At 42.5% G+C, this 14,229-nt stretch overlaps 3 protein-coding genes across 5 annotated transcripts; 2 read left to right on the forward strand and 1 right to left on the reverse strand.

Annotated features, from left to right (window-relative positions):
• The first annotated feature begins 3,385 nt into the window (after window positions 1-3,385).
• Window positions 3,386-3,865, forward strand: LOC121080102 (scale keratin-like). The gene has a single exon (XM_040577965.1). The coding sequence runs from the start codon at window positions 3,386-3,388 to the stop codon at window positions 3,863-3,865; it is 480 nt and encodes a 159-aa protein (XP_040433899.1).
• A 2,028-nt stretch (window positions 3,866-5,893) lies between these two features.
• On the reverse strand, window positions 5,894-6,373 carry LOC121080026 (scale keratin-like). Of its 2 annotated transcripts, XM_040577880.1 has the most exons (2): window positions 6,070-6,373; window positions 5,894-5,991 (listed from the first exon to the last, which is right to left on the reverse strand). In XM_040577880.1, exons 1-2 carry the CDS (start codon window positions 6,371-6,373, stop codon window positions 5,894-5,896), a joined length of 402 nt encoding a protein of 133 aa, XP_040433814.1. The 2 variants fall into 2 exon arrangements, with proteins under 2 accessions (XP_040433814.1, XP_040433813.1); XM_040577879.1 differs by having other exon boundaries at window positions 5,894-6,373.
• A 4,493-nt stretch (window positions 6,374-10,866) lies between these two features.
• LOC121080025 (scale keratin-like) lies at window positions 10,867-11,349 on the forward strand. Of its 2 annotated transcripts, XM_040577877.1 has the most exons (2): window positions 10,867-11,170; window positions 11,252-11,349. In XM_040577877.1, the coding sequence occupies exons 1-2, from the start codon at window positions 10,867-10,869 to the stop codon at window positions 11,347-11,349; spliced, it is 402 nt and encodes a 133-aa protein (XP_040433811.1). The 2 variants fall into 2 exon arrangements, with proteins under 2 accessions (XP_040433811.1, XP_040433810.1); XM_040577876.1 differs by having other exon boundaries at window positions 10,867-11,349.
• The last annotated feature ends 2,880 nt before the right edge of the window (window positions 11,350-14,229 follow it).

Genomic DNA, 14,229 nt, shown 5'->3' on the forward strand with positions numbered 1-14,229 from the left:
CTGTCGGTAAAATGGAGTTCCATTAGAGCAACTTTGGTGTCACCATTTTTATCTTTATGATTTGTGCTCTCAGCTACGTAACGTGAGACCAATATTGGACCCAAAGGAAGCCACAGAAAACATCCTGTGGTCCTCAAATGCTTTTCTAGTGTCTGGCTTTTGCTCCTGAACACGATGATGACCTCATCTAATGAACAAGGGACTTGGTGAAATACCTCTTGCTTTCTTTTCAGTGCATTCAGCTGTGGGTTACTCTCCCTGTCCTTTCCTCAAACACTGGCAAGTCTTTTGGACCATTTAAAGCAGAAGGCTGAGATAGAACATCCTTGTAAACCACCCACATTTCCCAGTTCTCTGTCCCCTGATACAAAGCCTTCAGGAATCATTTTTAGGTCCATCTTCAAATCAGGCAATACTGAAGCCTACTGAGAAATGGAGTTAAACGAAACATGACTGGTGGGAACTTGCTAAAGCTATCCAAAGATACACCATGATAGAGACAGATAAATAATTTGTGTGGATAAAGTCTGACCATTGGTAGAACTGTAACATCTTGAGCAAATAATAAAATCCTCTCTTTCTGTCGTCTGATGTGCAGCTGAAAATTATAAAGATACACTGATTAAACACCTTATGAAATGTTTTATTGTGTTTAAAAGTTTATATTTCATTCTAGACTTCTACACCGAAAAAACCTGAAGATACACAAATCCCCAGTATTTAGCCATGAACTGATTATACCAAGGACACGAGTATCTTGACTTACACATTTAAACGCGATGTCATTCCATAATTGCTAGGCGCCTAAATCCAGGTACATACCTTTCATCTAATTGTAAGAATGCATTCACAAACCATTAGTGGATAGTTTGTGGCATTTGAAAAGACTTGCTCCCTGGAAGCTTGAAAATATTATTGTCCAAAAAAACCTTCTAACCACCTCAAAGGCTGAGAAACCCACCTCATAATTTAGAGCTAACTTATGAGGTAGAGTCTGCAGTATTAAAATAGCACATCTGTAAACAAGGGAAGACCCAGCCTTTGTTTTGCATGGTGCACTCCAAGTTCCCAGTTGTTCCCTGGTCACAGAAACTGCCAGCTCAGCCCTGTCCTGGACTTAAGGTTTGCAGCAACAAACCTTATTCTCGAGAATCAAAGTCAATAATTCATAGCACTTCTGTCACATTTCAATTTTTGCACCAGAGGATCCATTTGTACTGAGAAAGCTTAGGTTTCCTCAGGCATATTAAACATTCTCAAGCACAACCTTTGTATTGACAACATCAAACCCAGAATACCTGGGGAAAGTCTCTTTGGGATCACCAATCTCTTTGTAGTTTTAGATAAATTCAGAAACTCATTCCTTGTTTATCTCTCAAAAAACAATTGCAAGCCTCAGGGATACAAAGGCTTGCTCTCTGTCTCCTACGCGAAACCCTGCAGACTTAACCCTACACATTTTTTGTAAGAGAATACAACTGTTTGAGTGACTGATGGATGGAGAAACCAATTCCACTCATATCCACATGAAAAGAGTTCCCAGCACCCCAAAATGAAGGGTTTCACCATTTTTTTTCTGCTCGAAAGTAAATTTTAGTTTCCACATAAGCCCTATTTAGAGAGTGAAGCACACGTTGCAGGTCCCTGGGGCTGCTGCTGCTCTTCTGAGCTGAATTGTCCCCATTACAGCCAGTGTCCAATACTACCGGAGAACATCAACAGGTCTCAAGGGTGCCTTGTCCCCCAGCTGTAGGTAGGGATGCTAAACATGTAGGAACCACCCCCAGCCTTCCTGCATATCTCATTGACAGTCTTTAACTTCTTTTCTGGCAGGTTGTAATGTGAATTATATGTATTTAAACAAAATTCCTGTCCATGACAGCAGTTTCTAATTCTGATAAACCCATGAGACAGTCTCCAGGTGTTAATATGAGAGGAGCTAGCTTAATAATTTCTGTTGTCATTTTAAGGAAGTGACTGGAATAATGTCAGGTACTAATTTTCCCCAAGTCGTCACAAGATGAAAGAATTCTCTATAATCTGAAGTAATGTTTAGGTCCTTATTACAAACAAATTTGAAAGGACTCATAAACTCCAATAATGAACACAGCAATTTCATCATCTTGATGGGTTACACGTGTTTGAAATTGGGGCGGGCAACCAACGTTGATCTTGTACCTCCAGTTGCTCTGATATAAAAGCTGTTCCCTCTCATAGCTCTTCCAAACACTTCCCTTGACTTCTTGGTGACTTGGGTAAGTCTGATTCTTCTCTATTGCTATCAATGTCTCTTTTTGTGGCTGTTTTCAACTTCAGTTGATGTCCATCATCCATACTGTGGATGTATCTGCGTTGCCTTGAGACACGGATTCTAATGCTGGCTCTGGGGTGGCAGATACACCTGTTTGGTGCATGGGTCTCTGTGGAGTTCTGTGTCAGAAACACTGGACCTTGGAGTAATTGGAAGACACTCTTAGTCATCTATTTCAGTTTTAGGTAGTCCTGCAAGGAACAGGGAGTTGGATTCAATGATCGTGACGGGTCCCTTCCAATTTGAGATATGCTATGATTTTATGATTCTTACTTCAGTGCATTTAATGTATTCCAAAGTTTGTCCTGGGAATAATAATGAGCTTTTGGAAAGACGTTAGGGACTAAAAGGCTGTTTATATTGAAACTCTCTAGATACTATCCATACAGTGGCTGCATAGATGGGAACTGGGATAATAACGTTACCATCTGTCCTTTACTGTCTTGTCAACCAGCTTTCCGAGCAATCTGGCCAGTCACAATCCTATAATCTGTTGTTCCTACAACTCTCAGTAAAATTGGGATGAGTGGGAAGAAGAAGCTACTGTAATTAAGTCATATATAAACTACATCTCATGTAAACCTGCTGAACCCAAATCCAAGTTTTCCTACTGACTCATCAAATGACCTTGAACAAAGTCATGCTCTCTCAGCTTTTGCTTCTCAGTTTCCAGTTTAATGTGTAGAAATCTATATAAGTTCTTCACAGGATAATTGTGAGTGACAACACTTTCACAGCTAGGCATAACATTTCCCATATGCTTTTGTATGTGTAGACATCTTTTGGACACTTTTTGAAAATCTACTCTTTGAAAAAAGAGGATTATGATTGCAAACTGTGAAATCAACTTATTTATACAAAATCCTGTACTTGATTCATTAAACTGATGAATTTTGAAGTCTTCTTCTACTTAGTCGAATCATCAGTGTTTGTTGCAGCTTACTTCCATCCTTCAAGACGTCTTGCTATGACCTGTGCTCCCCTGTTGTTAGTAGCATCAACCCTAATGTTTGATATTTCTTCAATGTTAACATAAATTACCGTGTCTTACAGACTGACTTCCATCCCTACGAGATGTCTTGCTACGACCTGTGCTCCACCTCTGCCTGTGGCGTCAACCGCCCCCAGCCCCTCGCTGACAGCGGGAATGAGCCATGCGTCCGTCAGTGCCCTGACTCCACCACCCTGATCCAGCCACCTCCAGTCGTCGTCACCTTCCCCGGCCCCATCCTCAGCTCCTTCCCGCAGGATTCAGTTGTGGGATCCTCTGGAGCACCCGTCCTTGGGGGCTATGGCGGCTCCCTTGGCTATGGGGGCTACGGCTCCCTGGGCTATGGGGGTCTGTATGGCCATGGGGGCTCCTCGCTGGGCTATGGGGGTCTGTATGGCTACAGGGGCTATGGCTCCCTGGGCTATGGGGGTCTGTATGGCTGTGGGGGCTCCCTGGGTTACAGAGGTCTGTATGGCTACGGTAGATCGTATGGGTTTGGCTCTTGCAGCCCTTACTCCTACTGGTCCAACAGGTACAGCCGTGGCAGCTGCGGGTTCTGGTAAACACAGCAGAAATATCCACTGAGTAAGGAATAACCGGCAATGGAGAGACAGAATCTTGATCCACAGTAGTGGTCCCGAAGGAGATGTTGTGAAATCCTGATCGCTGCCAGCCACTGCAGTGGAGCTGAGAGCACACAGCACATCCTTAATTTCTTCACTTTCTACTCATGGTCATTTGGGCTTTTTTTCCAACTACGTGTATAATGAGTGGGATAAACCAAATATATTCTTATAAAATGGCACTTCACTGTCTAACAAGAATAATTATGGAAGGAACTACTTGTACTCTGATGCATATTCTTGAAAATTCTACAATGCTTTTCTGTGAACATTTTTTTCTCATTAAAGTGATTCTACTCTGCATCAAACAAATCAACTTTTGGTTTTCATTTTTTCTGCTATGGATATGCAGCTCTCCTCTCTGTAAATGGGGGAAACTCACATCTTTACATAGAGTGAGGCTCAGACTTCAAAAACACAGCTGAAATGGTTCAGCTATCAGTGAATTCAGTCACCCTGTGTTGCAGACATTTGGGAGCAGGAATCCTCCCTCCCCAGCTGTCCTGGGTTACGATAATAACATTAGTTTAGAAAGAAACCACACTAAACCTCCATTCCCTAACGAGCCACTTGAACATCTTTGCTGATCACAGCAGAAGCAGAGCTGGTGCCTCAGCTGAGGCTGGATTCAAAGCAGATTATGAAGAAAAGGGTGGTGGATGGTGCCCTCGGGCAGGAGGGATTTAGGGAGAGAATGGTGAAGGTTATTTGCACAGAGCAGTTGAGAGGGAGAGGGTAGGAGGAGCTGCAACAAGGAAAACAGCTCTTCACAGGTGGGTAGACCATCTAATGGACGTTTTAGATGAGGAATATCATGGGAGAGGCTGCAAGTTAGAGCTGCTGAAAATGGGGGTTTATGCTGTGAGAACTTCACACGTAGAAGGAACTGGGAAACACAACAACAGTGTTGAGGTTATGTATGCTGCGTTGTGACTTTTTCTGCCTTTTCAGCTTTTCAGGCACCATAACTATGTTCTACCTGTTCCAGCCATTCTCACTGGTATATAAGAATTAGCCTTTGGGGTAGCTGTCTGGAGTAGCTACTTTGACTTTTCTGTCAAAAATCATCCAACATCATCAGATTTTGTGATTATACAGAAAGACCATTCAGATTTAAAAGTTTTATTGTATGCCCCAGAAAAATTTCTTCAAGGATTTGACAGGAAATTAATTCAGCTTGCTGCAGAGAGTATTACTGAGGACAGAGTTTAAGTATTTGAGTTAGAACCTGAGGTTCAAAGAGATTACTCAAATATTTACCTGGAAGTAAGTCTTACTAAAATTAACACTTTTAGGAAAGAGTTTAAAATTAGTGACCTACTGTTTCATTTCTCTACCAGCAGTAATGTGGAACCAGTGGATGTACAACCAAGAAGCCAAATTCTTCAAAAATCTCAAGAATCTTTAGCTGAAAATGGGGAGGCCAGGACAACAGCTCCTTCTCTGCTGAGGCTTCACAATGCTTTTGTACAATTGAAATCCCTGATTTTTTTGGGGGCAGGACATTCCTCTACATAGTTTAGACTGATGACAGCACAGGTTAAACTTCTAAGACAAGTAACAAGGGCAAAGCCATGAGAAAAGAACACCAGATCATGTAAACTTCGATGCAATAAACTTTTAATAACAGTGAGAGAAGGAATACATTTTCAGAGTCTCCAAGAAGTAGGAAACTGTTCTCCACTCAGGGATACATTCACATATGATTGATTTGGGTTTTTTAGCTGTTGATTTGAACAAACAGGAACATTTTGAGCAACATATTGCCCCAAGAAATATGGAAATGTGACAGGAGAAGCATTAAGGCAGAAAATAAAGGCAGGAGTTAAGAAGAAAAATTCAAAAGGGGCTGAAGGGACACAGCCCTGTGGTCTTGGAACAGAGCAGTGGAGGTGCAGACCTCTTTAGCTGTGAAACCATCAGATCTCATTTATCAGTTATACCTCACTTGGGATATTTCTATAGGATTTAGCAGGGACCGCAGCTGCCACGGCTGTACCTGTTGGACCGGTAGGAGTAAGGGCTGCAAGAGCCAAACCCATACGATCTACCGTAGCCATACAGACCTCTGTAACCCAGGGAGCCCCCACAGCCATACAGACCCCCATAGCCCAGGGAGCCATAGCCCCTGTAGCCATACAGACCCCCATAGCCCAGCGAGGAGCCCCCATGGCCATACAGACCCCCATAGCCCAGGGAGCCGTAGCCCCCATAGCCAAGGGAGCCCCCGTAGCCCCCAAGGACGGGTGCTCCAGAGGATCCCACAACTGAATCCTGCGGGAAGGAGCTGAGGATGGGGCCGGGGAAGGTGACGACGACTGGAGGTGGCTGGATCAGGGTGGTGGAGTCAGGGCACTGACGGACGCATGGCTCATTCCCGCTGTCAGCGAGGGGCTGGGGGCGGTTGACGCCACAGGCAGAGGTGGAGCACAGGTCGTAGCAAGACATCTCGTAGGGATGGACGGTCTTTTATGTTAACACTGAAGAAATAACAAACAGGAGGTTATGATGAAGCAATGCTACAGGGTGTCAATAATTTTGGGAATTCAGCATATTTCCTATTACTATTCTTCCTAGCACTGTAATCTGGAGGCTTATTTTGACTTTAGTGTGACAAAGTCATGTACTTTTCTGTTGTATCTTTGGTATTTCCAGTTGAACTGATTTGATAGTATTACATTACTGTTAGTTGATGGCTTCAACTTAATAAGTTTCATCTTTCCTGTTATAAACTCAGCAGAGCTCTGCTAAATGCAACCGTATACAACCATGTATACGAACTGTTTTTTATCTTCTAAAATAGACAAGGAATTCTCTGAAGTGCTAAAACGTTACAAGTTTGCAATTCAAAATTGCTTGATATACCCCTCTGCTGAAGCGTATCTTTACAGAGCCTAGTAATGAATGAGAAACCAAATATTATTTCCAGTAGCAAATGATCTACATATCACTGGCAGCCTTGCAGCAACTGAAGAAGGCTTGGTCTGGAGTTAATAAGTTTAGTAAAGTCTGAGAGAAATCTGACTTACCAAATTCACGAAGGCGAGTAAGGTGAGAGAAGTGGAATGAAAGGCTTAATGCAGAAAGCTTTTATACAGCTCCATAGATTGCCTGGAGGATATTAGGCATCCTTTGCGTGAGTTCATAATTAGGTACCAACCCCAAATTGTAGGACACGTAGTTCCTCAAAGTGCTGAAATTGTTTTTGCTTATTCCTTGTGCGTTGTAGGCACTTCAAACCCACGCATAGCGTGACATCCACCACAGACCTCTCTATTATCTCCAGGCTTTATGTGTGGAATTGTTTTTTATTTTTCCATTGCTCTTTTTAGCATTAGGGGAGGAAGTAGAGCTGACTTGATTTATTTAAGAGTCCTACTTAATTAAGATGACAGGAGGGCAGTCATTTCTTTTGTTCAATTACAGGTCTTTTAGTGTAATCAACAGTATACCTGGAGACAAAATGAAAATTCTTTTGGGATTGCAAATGAAGGCTAGAGACAAGCAACAAGGGTAAAAACATTCTTTCTGCAAGGCTTAGCAGTTCTACCTCCAGCTACTCAGTACAAGGCAAACACCATCATCAGGAGCATCTTTTAATGGGTTTTGGATGGTTCTCCGCTAGTTGTCTTTCAGTCCTGGGGACAGAGAAATATTTCAGCCGGCTGTCACAAGCCACAATTGAAGCTGGTTTTTCTGAGTTGTTCCACTGAGCTTTGTTTTCCTTTGTATTTTACCATGTATTCTTCTCCTGTTACATGTTAGAGAGATGTACCACGGAACATGGGATTAAAGAAGCAAGTAAATCAGGCAGTAAGACATGACCACTGAAAAAGGGATTCTAGCCCTGACACAGTGAAGACGGACCTCATTGTACCCTATGTTGTTGGGGTGTTTTTCGTTAACAGTTCAGTTAACATAAACAGATTTCTGTTTCTGGATCAATGTGTAATAGAAAAGAACATAGATTTTATTTTTAAAGTCCAAGAAAGGACAGTCCAAAAAGTGTTATAAACCATGAACTGATTACAGGAAAAACCCAAGTGACCTTAACTTACCTACTTTAGTGTGATAATCTCTTGTAATAGTGGGGTGTAGGAATCCAGGCATACTTTTTATATAATTATGACACAGTATCTGCAAGTTAGCAATGGGTGTTCATGAGGTATTTGAAAATCCCTTGGAATGTCCTTGTAAAACTTTGAGATGGCTTTTGTTTTCGGTATTATAGCTCTGGAAATCATCATATGTATCCCCAGATTTGGAAAAGCTCATAGTTTAGAAACAATATGAAGATAATTATGTTAACAATTATGGTAACAATTATAATGATATAGTATTACAATAATGGCATAAACAAAGAAAGAAGCCTCAGCAAAAGCCAGCATTTGCCTTTCCCAGTGGATTCCCACCCCATAATTGCTCTCTACTGAAAGGTGCCATCAATGATGGGGTTAGCTGCAAGATCAGGATCAAGGAGCCCTGAAGGCTAAGCTAGAAAATAAAGGAAACTTGAGGAAAATGTACCCTCTCAAACTTGTGGATCAAACCGAGCTGAAAGTTTTGGTATATCTCTGACTGCTTATGATTTCAGATATTCACTGGGAATCCGTCCACGTTTTGATGTCACTTTGATGACACTTTACACACTCTGATGTCTAAAAGATTGCTTTTCTCGATTAGATATGCAAGTGAAATAAGAGCTACAGAAATCCTTTAACACCTGTGAACAGCCTTTGATTCAAGCAGGAGGTCTCGGCAAGTTTTCAAAAGCCAAAAAGGATCCTGTTTGATGTATCTGCAACCAGGTCAGAAGAAGGGCAGAGATAAAACATAGAAGATGAGCAAATGGGACACCAGTAAGGATTGCTTATTCTGGGACGAATCCAGTGATTTGACAATGCTATTAGACTGTGGCTTAGTCTGAAATCTCACTTCACAGTGCTCTTCTTCCAAAGTAAACACGTTTTTTCTAATACAGTGAAATCTGGGGTTTCTCCAATACACCTACAAAAACACACAGTAAAACACAAATTTAGATATTAATTCAAAGTACACTTTGATTATTTTGAGCTTTCCATCCTGAGCATTAAAAATATAAATATCTCTCCTTTCAGAACTAAATCCAGCTTTAAGCTGTAGTTTGAGGGTCAGATAAAACTGAAGGCTGTTTTAGACATCTGCCACTGTGTGTTTGGGAAAGTTCACAATATAATTTGATTTAGAGAGTACTGAGAATCCTCCATGGATTACACTATGAATTGTATCACATCTGAAATAAACCTAAGTACACAAAAAGTATTGCTCACCTGCCTGAGAATTTAACAACAGGCTGTATTTTAACTTTAAGAAGAGAGAACACTTACGTAAGGGATTTCAAAAGAAACACCTGACAGCAGGTTATTTCTGATAAATGTCTGAGCATCATTGTCATATAAGACAGCAAAAGAAGAATATCTATGTATAAGTAGCTTACTACATGGTGCAACTCCAAAGAACAGAAAACTGATATTCATTTCATGAATCATGTTTTAGGATGAAAGATACATTAATTTCACCCATCACTCTTTTAGGTGAAAGAACTTTGTGTGATGTAATATGTGTGTTATGTTACATGATAATTGAAATCAATTAATAAACAAAAACAGAAAACGAAACAATTTCATCACTTTGGAGCCATCAGTACAAAAAATGTGCCGTGTCAACTAATTAGATCCACGTTCACAAAACCAGCTTCTCATCCCTCAGGCAGTCTGAACAGTATAAAAGCTCTCTCCACTCAGGGTTCTTCCAACCTCTTTTCTTCCCTCGCTCCTCTCGGCAAATTGGGTAAGTCTGAATTGGCTCTTTAAGACTACTAGAATAGCTCTTTGCTCTACAGTTTAATCTAGGATGGTCTCTTCCATGGAGAACTAGTAGGTAAAATTTTAGGTGAAAAGATAAAGCTTACAAAAATGATTGGAAGTGTTATTATGTACAGCTGTGCTCTGCATTCAGGATTGGCATTTAATTTCAAAGCCAACTGAAAATTTCTTGATATGGAAGAAAATTAAGTTCATTATTAGGTCACTTCCAAGAGCTGAAGGAATGATGTAACTAGTTCAATATGCATTCCTTTTCTCTATTTTTTCATATGCATAACTGGAAATTATTTGAAAAAGCTTAAATCTTCATGGCTCACAGGGAAATGCTGAGCTTAGAAGCAGGTTTTCCATTGTCTCCAGTTTATTCTACTGCAGATCACTCAAAATTCTTTTACATTAGTTCAAAGCATGAATACTACCAAAGACCAGGCACTGGCTTAGATAGAGTAGGACACAGAGAGGAATTGAGAGCTGTTGAAAATGTTCTGTAATAAATGTATTTCATGAAGAGGTTATGGAGAGAATTTAAGGAGCTGATGGATGAAGTGCTGGGGTTTTCATGTTAATGGGGGCAAGTTGTTTGGGGTAAGACTTTTTCAAAATAGTTTAGAGCCCAGAATCAAAACACTGTGTTGTTAAGCTAGTTGTAAATATCTCAGTACCCTGACTCAATGTTTGGAAAATGGGGACAATGATCTTTGCAATTCCCTTGTAATGGTCTCATCAAACAAGTTACTGAGCAAATCTGCACAGACAATGACTTATAATCCCTGCTCTGACAAGGCTGAGCACAAAGATCAGTGGGAATGAAGAGTTAGTCATGAAATCATGCATAAGAATAAACTCCATTTTTGGAGTCCCTGTCCTTGCAGACCCGCTGACTCACCAAAGCATCTTAGCAAGCAATTTTGTTGTTCTGCTTCAATTTTCCTTTCTAATAGACATTAGTAAATTGGTGTACTTCAAAGCAGTCTTGTCTGAGGAAAGGCAGTGAACATTACAGTGCTTTTATGTGTGTAAATAATGTCTTGTACTTTGTAAAATCAACTCTTGTAGATTGACTTCCATCCCTGCAAGATGTCTTGCTACGACCTGTGCCCCACTGCCGTTGGTGGCATCTACCGCCCCCAGCCCCTCGCTGACAGCGGGAATGAGCCATGCGTCCGTCAGTGCCCTGACTCCACCACCCTGATCCAGCCACCTCCAGTCGTCGTCACCTTCCCCGGCCCCATCCTCAGCTCCTTCCCGCAGGATTCAGTTGTGGGATCCTCTGGAGCACCCGTCCTTGGGGGCTACGGGGGCTCCCTTGGCTATGGGGGCTACGGCTCCCTGGGCTATGGGGGTCTGTATGGCCATGGGGGCTCCTCGCTGGGCTATGGGGGTCCGTATGGTTATGGGGGCTATGGCTCCCTGGGCTATGGGGGATCCTCCTTGGGTTATGGAGGCTCCCTGGGTTACAGAGGTCTGTATGGCTACGGTAGATCATATGGGTTTGGCTCTTGCAGCCCTTACTCCTACCGGTCCAACAGGTACAGCCGTGGCAGCTGTGGGCCCTGCTAAATCCTATAGAAATATCCCTTGATTAAAGAATGACCAGCAAGTGCATGATACAATCTTGATCCTCAACTGAGCTCCTGAGTAAGGGGCAGAGCATCCAAGACTTCCACTTAATACAATAGCAACAGAGTATCTCCATAAATTACACTTCTCATTTCCTTCTTCGTTTGGTTCATCTCCTCTTCCTTGCCCCTGCCAGTGGCCAAATGTGTGATTCCACCACCACCCCAGAGGACACTTGTCCCTGAAACTGCCACCTTCTGGGAGAAGCCTGCAGGAACACATTTCTTGAAGCCCTGGGTGACAACCTGCCTGCCTCTGCCTTATGTGTCTTTCTCCACTGCAATAAAACACACTTGCATCCAACGCCTGCCTCTCGACCTTTCCTTTCAATGCCCAGCCTCGGCTGTGGGGTTCCCTCGTCCTGCGCATGGCCCCTGCAAGCCACACCAGGGCAGTGTCCCAACCCCAGCAGAGCCAGGATGAGCCGCCTTTGGGGAGACCTCACAGCTCTGGCCACACATAGCCCTGCTACTAAGAAACCTATCTGCCTAGTCTTTCACTGTTACTAAGCTGAAATTATTGTCTCCCTCCCCCTAATTATTCTATCCGCCAAACTTCTGGTAGTTAGTCCAATTTCCCCCCACATCCCCCCACCCCATTTAATTTAGTGATGAAATTCCTTTTAATTTTCCACATTCCTAGATGGTATGCTAGAAATCATCAAACCATGCTCAAAGGCAAATTAAAAAAAAGGTGGCCTGAAGTTCTGTCAAAGCCTATTCCAAAAAGGAAAAATGAGAGGAAGGTAAACAATGGGAAACAATTTTTTAGATAGGTATCTGATGAGCAACGATCACGCACTGCCTTTTTCTGTTAATCACTGCTATGATAACAGTTGCCTCAGGGAAGTTTTGGCTGAGTCTGTAAGTCATCTGGGTGAAGTAAAAAGAATATGAACAAATGCGTTACAGAGGATTTACCACTTACTTCACTGAGACTCTTTCAAAGAAAAGCTCCATGCGTGAATGTACAATTTCTTGATCTCAACCCTCTGTCAGTGTCATGGAATAGCAAGTCTGATTTTAACAGGTACTTTCAGCGTGTGTCCCCCACCAGTGTAACTGCACATGTCAGATGGCTGCGTGCTATAAGCAGGAGCAAGTTGAAATGAAAATTAGCCTATGGTACTAATGAATCTCACTTTTATTTTAAGGAAACACTATTTTATTTTTACTGATTAACGAATACTGAGAATATTTTGATCAAAAAAAGCCCTTCACTGAAAGATTCTCCACTCTCTGCCTGCTTCATCCTCCCTGTCCCAAAACCAGCTGCCCTCATGGCCCTGGGCTTTTTGGGAAAGGTCTCAGAAGGGACTGGAGCTGCAGGGCCCAGCTGAGAGCTTCACTCCTGCCCCCTGAGTGCCTGGGATGTGTGAAGAGCCCAGGCAGCTTAAGTGGAGAGGAAAGGCTCCTGCCTTTTGGGCACAGGGAAATGGCACTCTGTCCCTGCTGCTGCTCTCCATCCTTACGTGGCTTCAGGCAAGGACACTGCTGCCATGAATCCCAAGGAGCTCAGCAGCCGACCTCCTGGTTTGTGCTGCACCAGCCCTGCATCCCCTTGGCTCAGGTGCCTCCTTTGTGCTGAGCAAAGCCCTCTTTCCTCCCAGCTAGCTCAGCCCAGGACAGTTCCTGGGACAGCTTTACAGAACATACATGCCTGGTTTCCTCTTTTTCTCTTCAGCTTGACAGCATGATCTTTGCTCTCATGCACAGCCTCTAAGAGCTACTTCGGTGCAAACCATACGTGATCACCACTGAACACCTGAGCTCCAACTGCCAAGTTTTCTACCGATTCTCTCACTGAGGCAGTATCAGGCAGGTACCAGCCAGCACCCAATTAGATGTGTATTGTATCAGCAGCAAGTGCCTAGCCCAAGAAAACAAGACTGGTGAGAGCTATCAGGACCCAGCCGACATGATTACGTAGCTTCTGTTCAGGCTGGATACCTGTTCAGGGTGAGCTCATGTCTGATTGCAAAATACTACACAGACATACCCTTTCTGTCAGTGTCTAATGTTATATGGGAGTTAAAGGAATGGAGGGAGTTTACTACATTGGTTAGTCAAGGATCAGTCTCAAAACCTCTATTTATGTGTTTGCATTAATGGCATTGGCACATAATTTGGGAGCATTCTGTTTTATGTGCTAGTAACATGAAGCTGAATGGCATTAAACAGCAAGGAATCAGAGTTTAAGACTGGAAAAACGAGATGGCTTAACTGATGGGAGTAACAGTAACGGTATATTTAGCAACACATAGAAAAGCCATGCACCTGCTGACTACAGAGGAAAGATCTGATATAAAACAGGCTGTCATAAGAAAGAAGTGACAGAAGCGGAAAAATTTTCTGAGTAACCCCAAATAGGTGATGGTGAGGTATAGGGAGAGTACATGCTCTTGAGTGAATCCATTGGAAATACAGAAAACCAGAGAGTAGTGGTAATACAAGCAGAACTGGTAAAAACAAGGGGAAGAGTACACCTGGTTTCCCTGTTACTGCCAACACAACAGTACTTCTCCACAAGACAGGGCGAGTCTGAGAAATAATCTTAAACTAATTAATTTCCCACATAAAACAGTAAGGGGAAAAAGAATGCTGTGAGATGGGTCATCCTAGAGTAAAACTAGGAAAAAGATGCTCTGTGTTTGCTTTTGATCCAAAGGGGGTTACAAATACTTGAATATGATACAGTAGCAGATTTGTACAATTACAGGGTTTTGGAGAGTGACAGGACACAATCACTCCTTCTTGCAGAAGACCATGAACAGTAGCTAAGAATCCACACTCTAATATATGAATATTATTGCCCAAATAT

The sequence above is a fragment of the Falco naumanni genome, chromosome 20, assembly GCF_017639655.2.
Source record: "Falco naumanni isolate bFalNau1 chromosome 20, bFalNau1.pat, whole genome shotgun sequence".
Taxonomy (NCBI): domain Eukaryota; kingdom Metazoa; phylum Chordata; class Aves; order Falconiformes; family Falconidae; genus Falco; species Falco naumanni.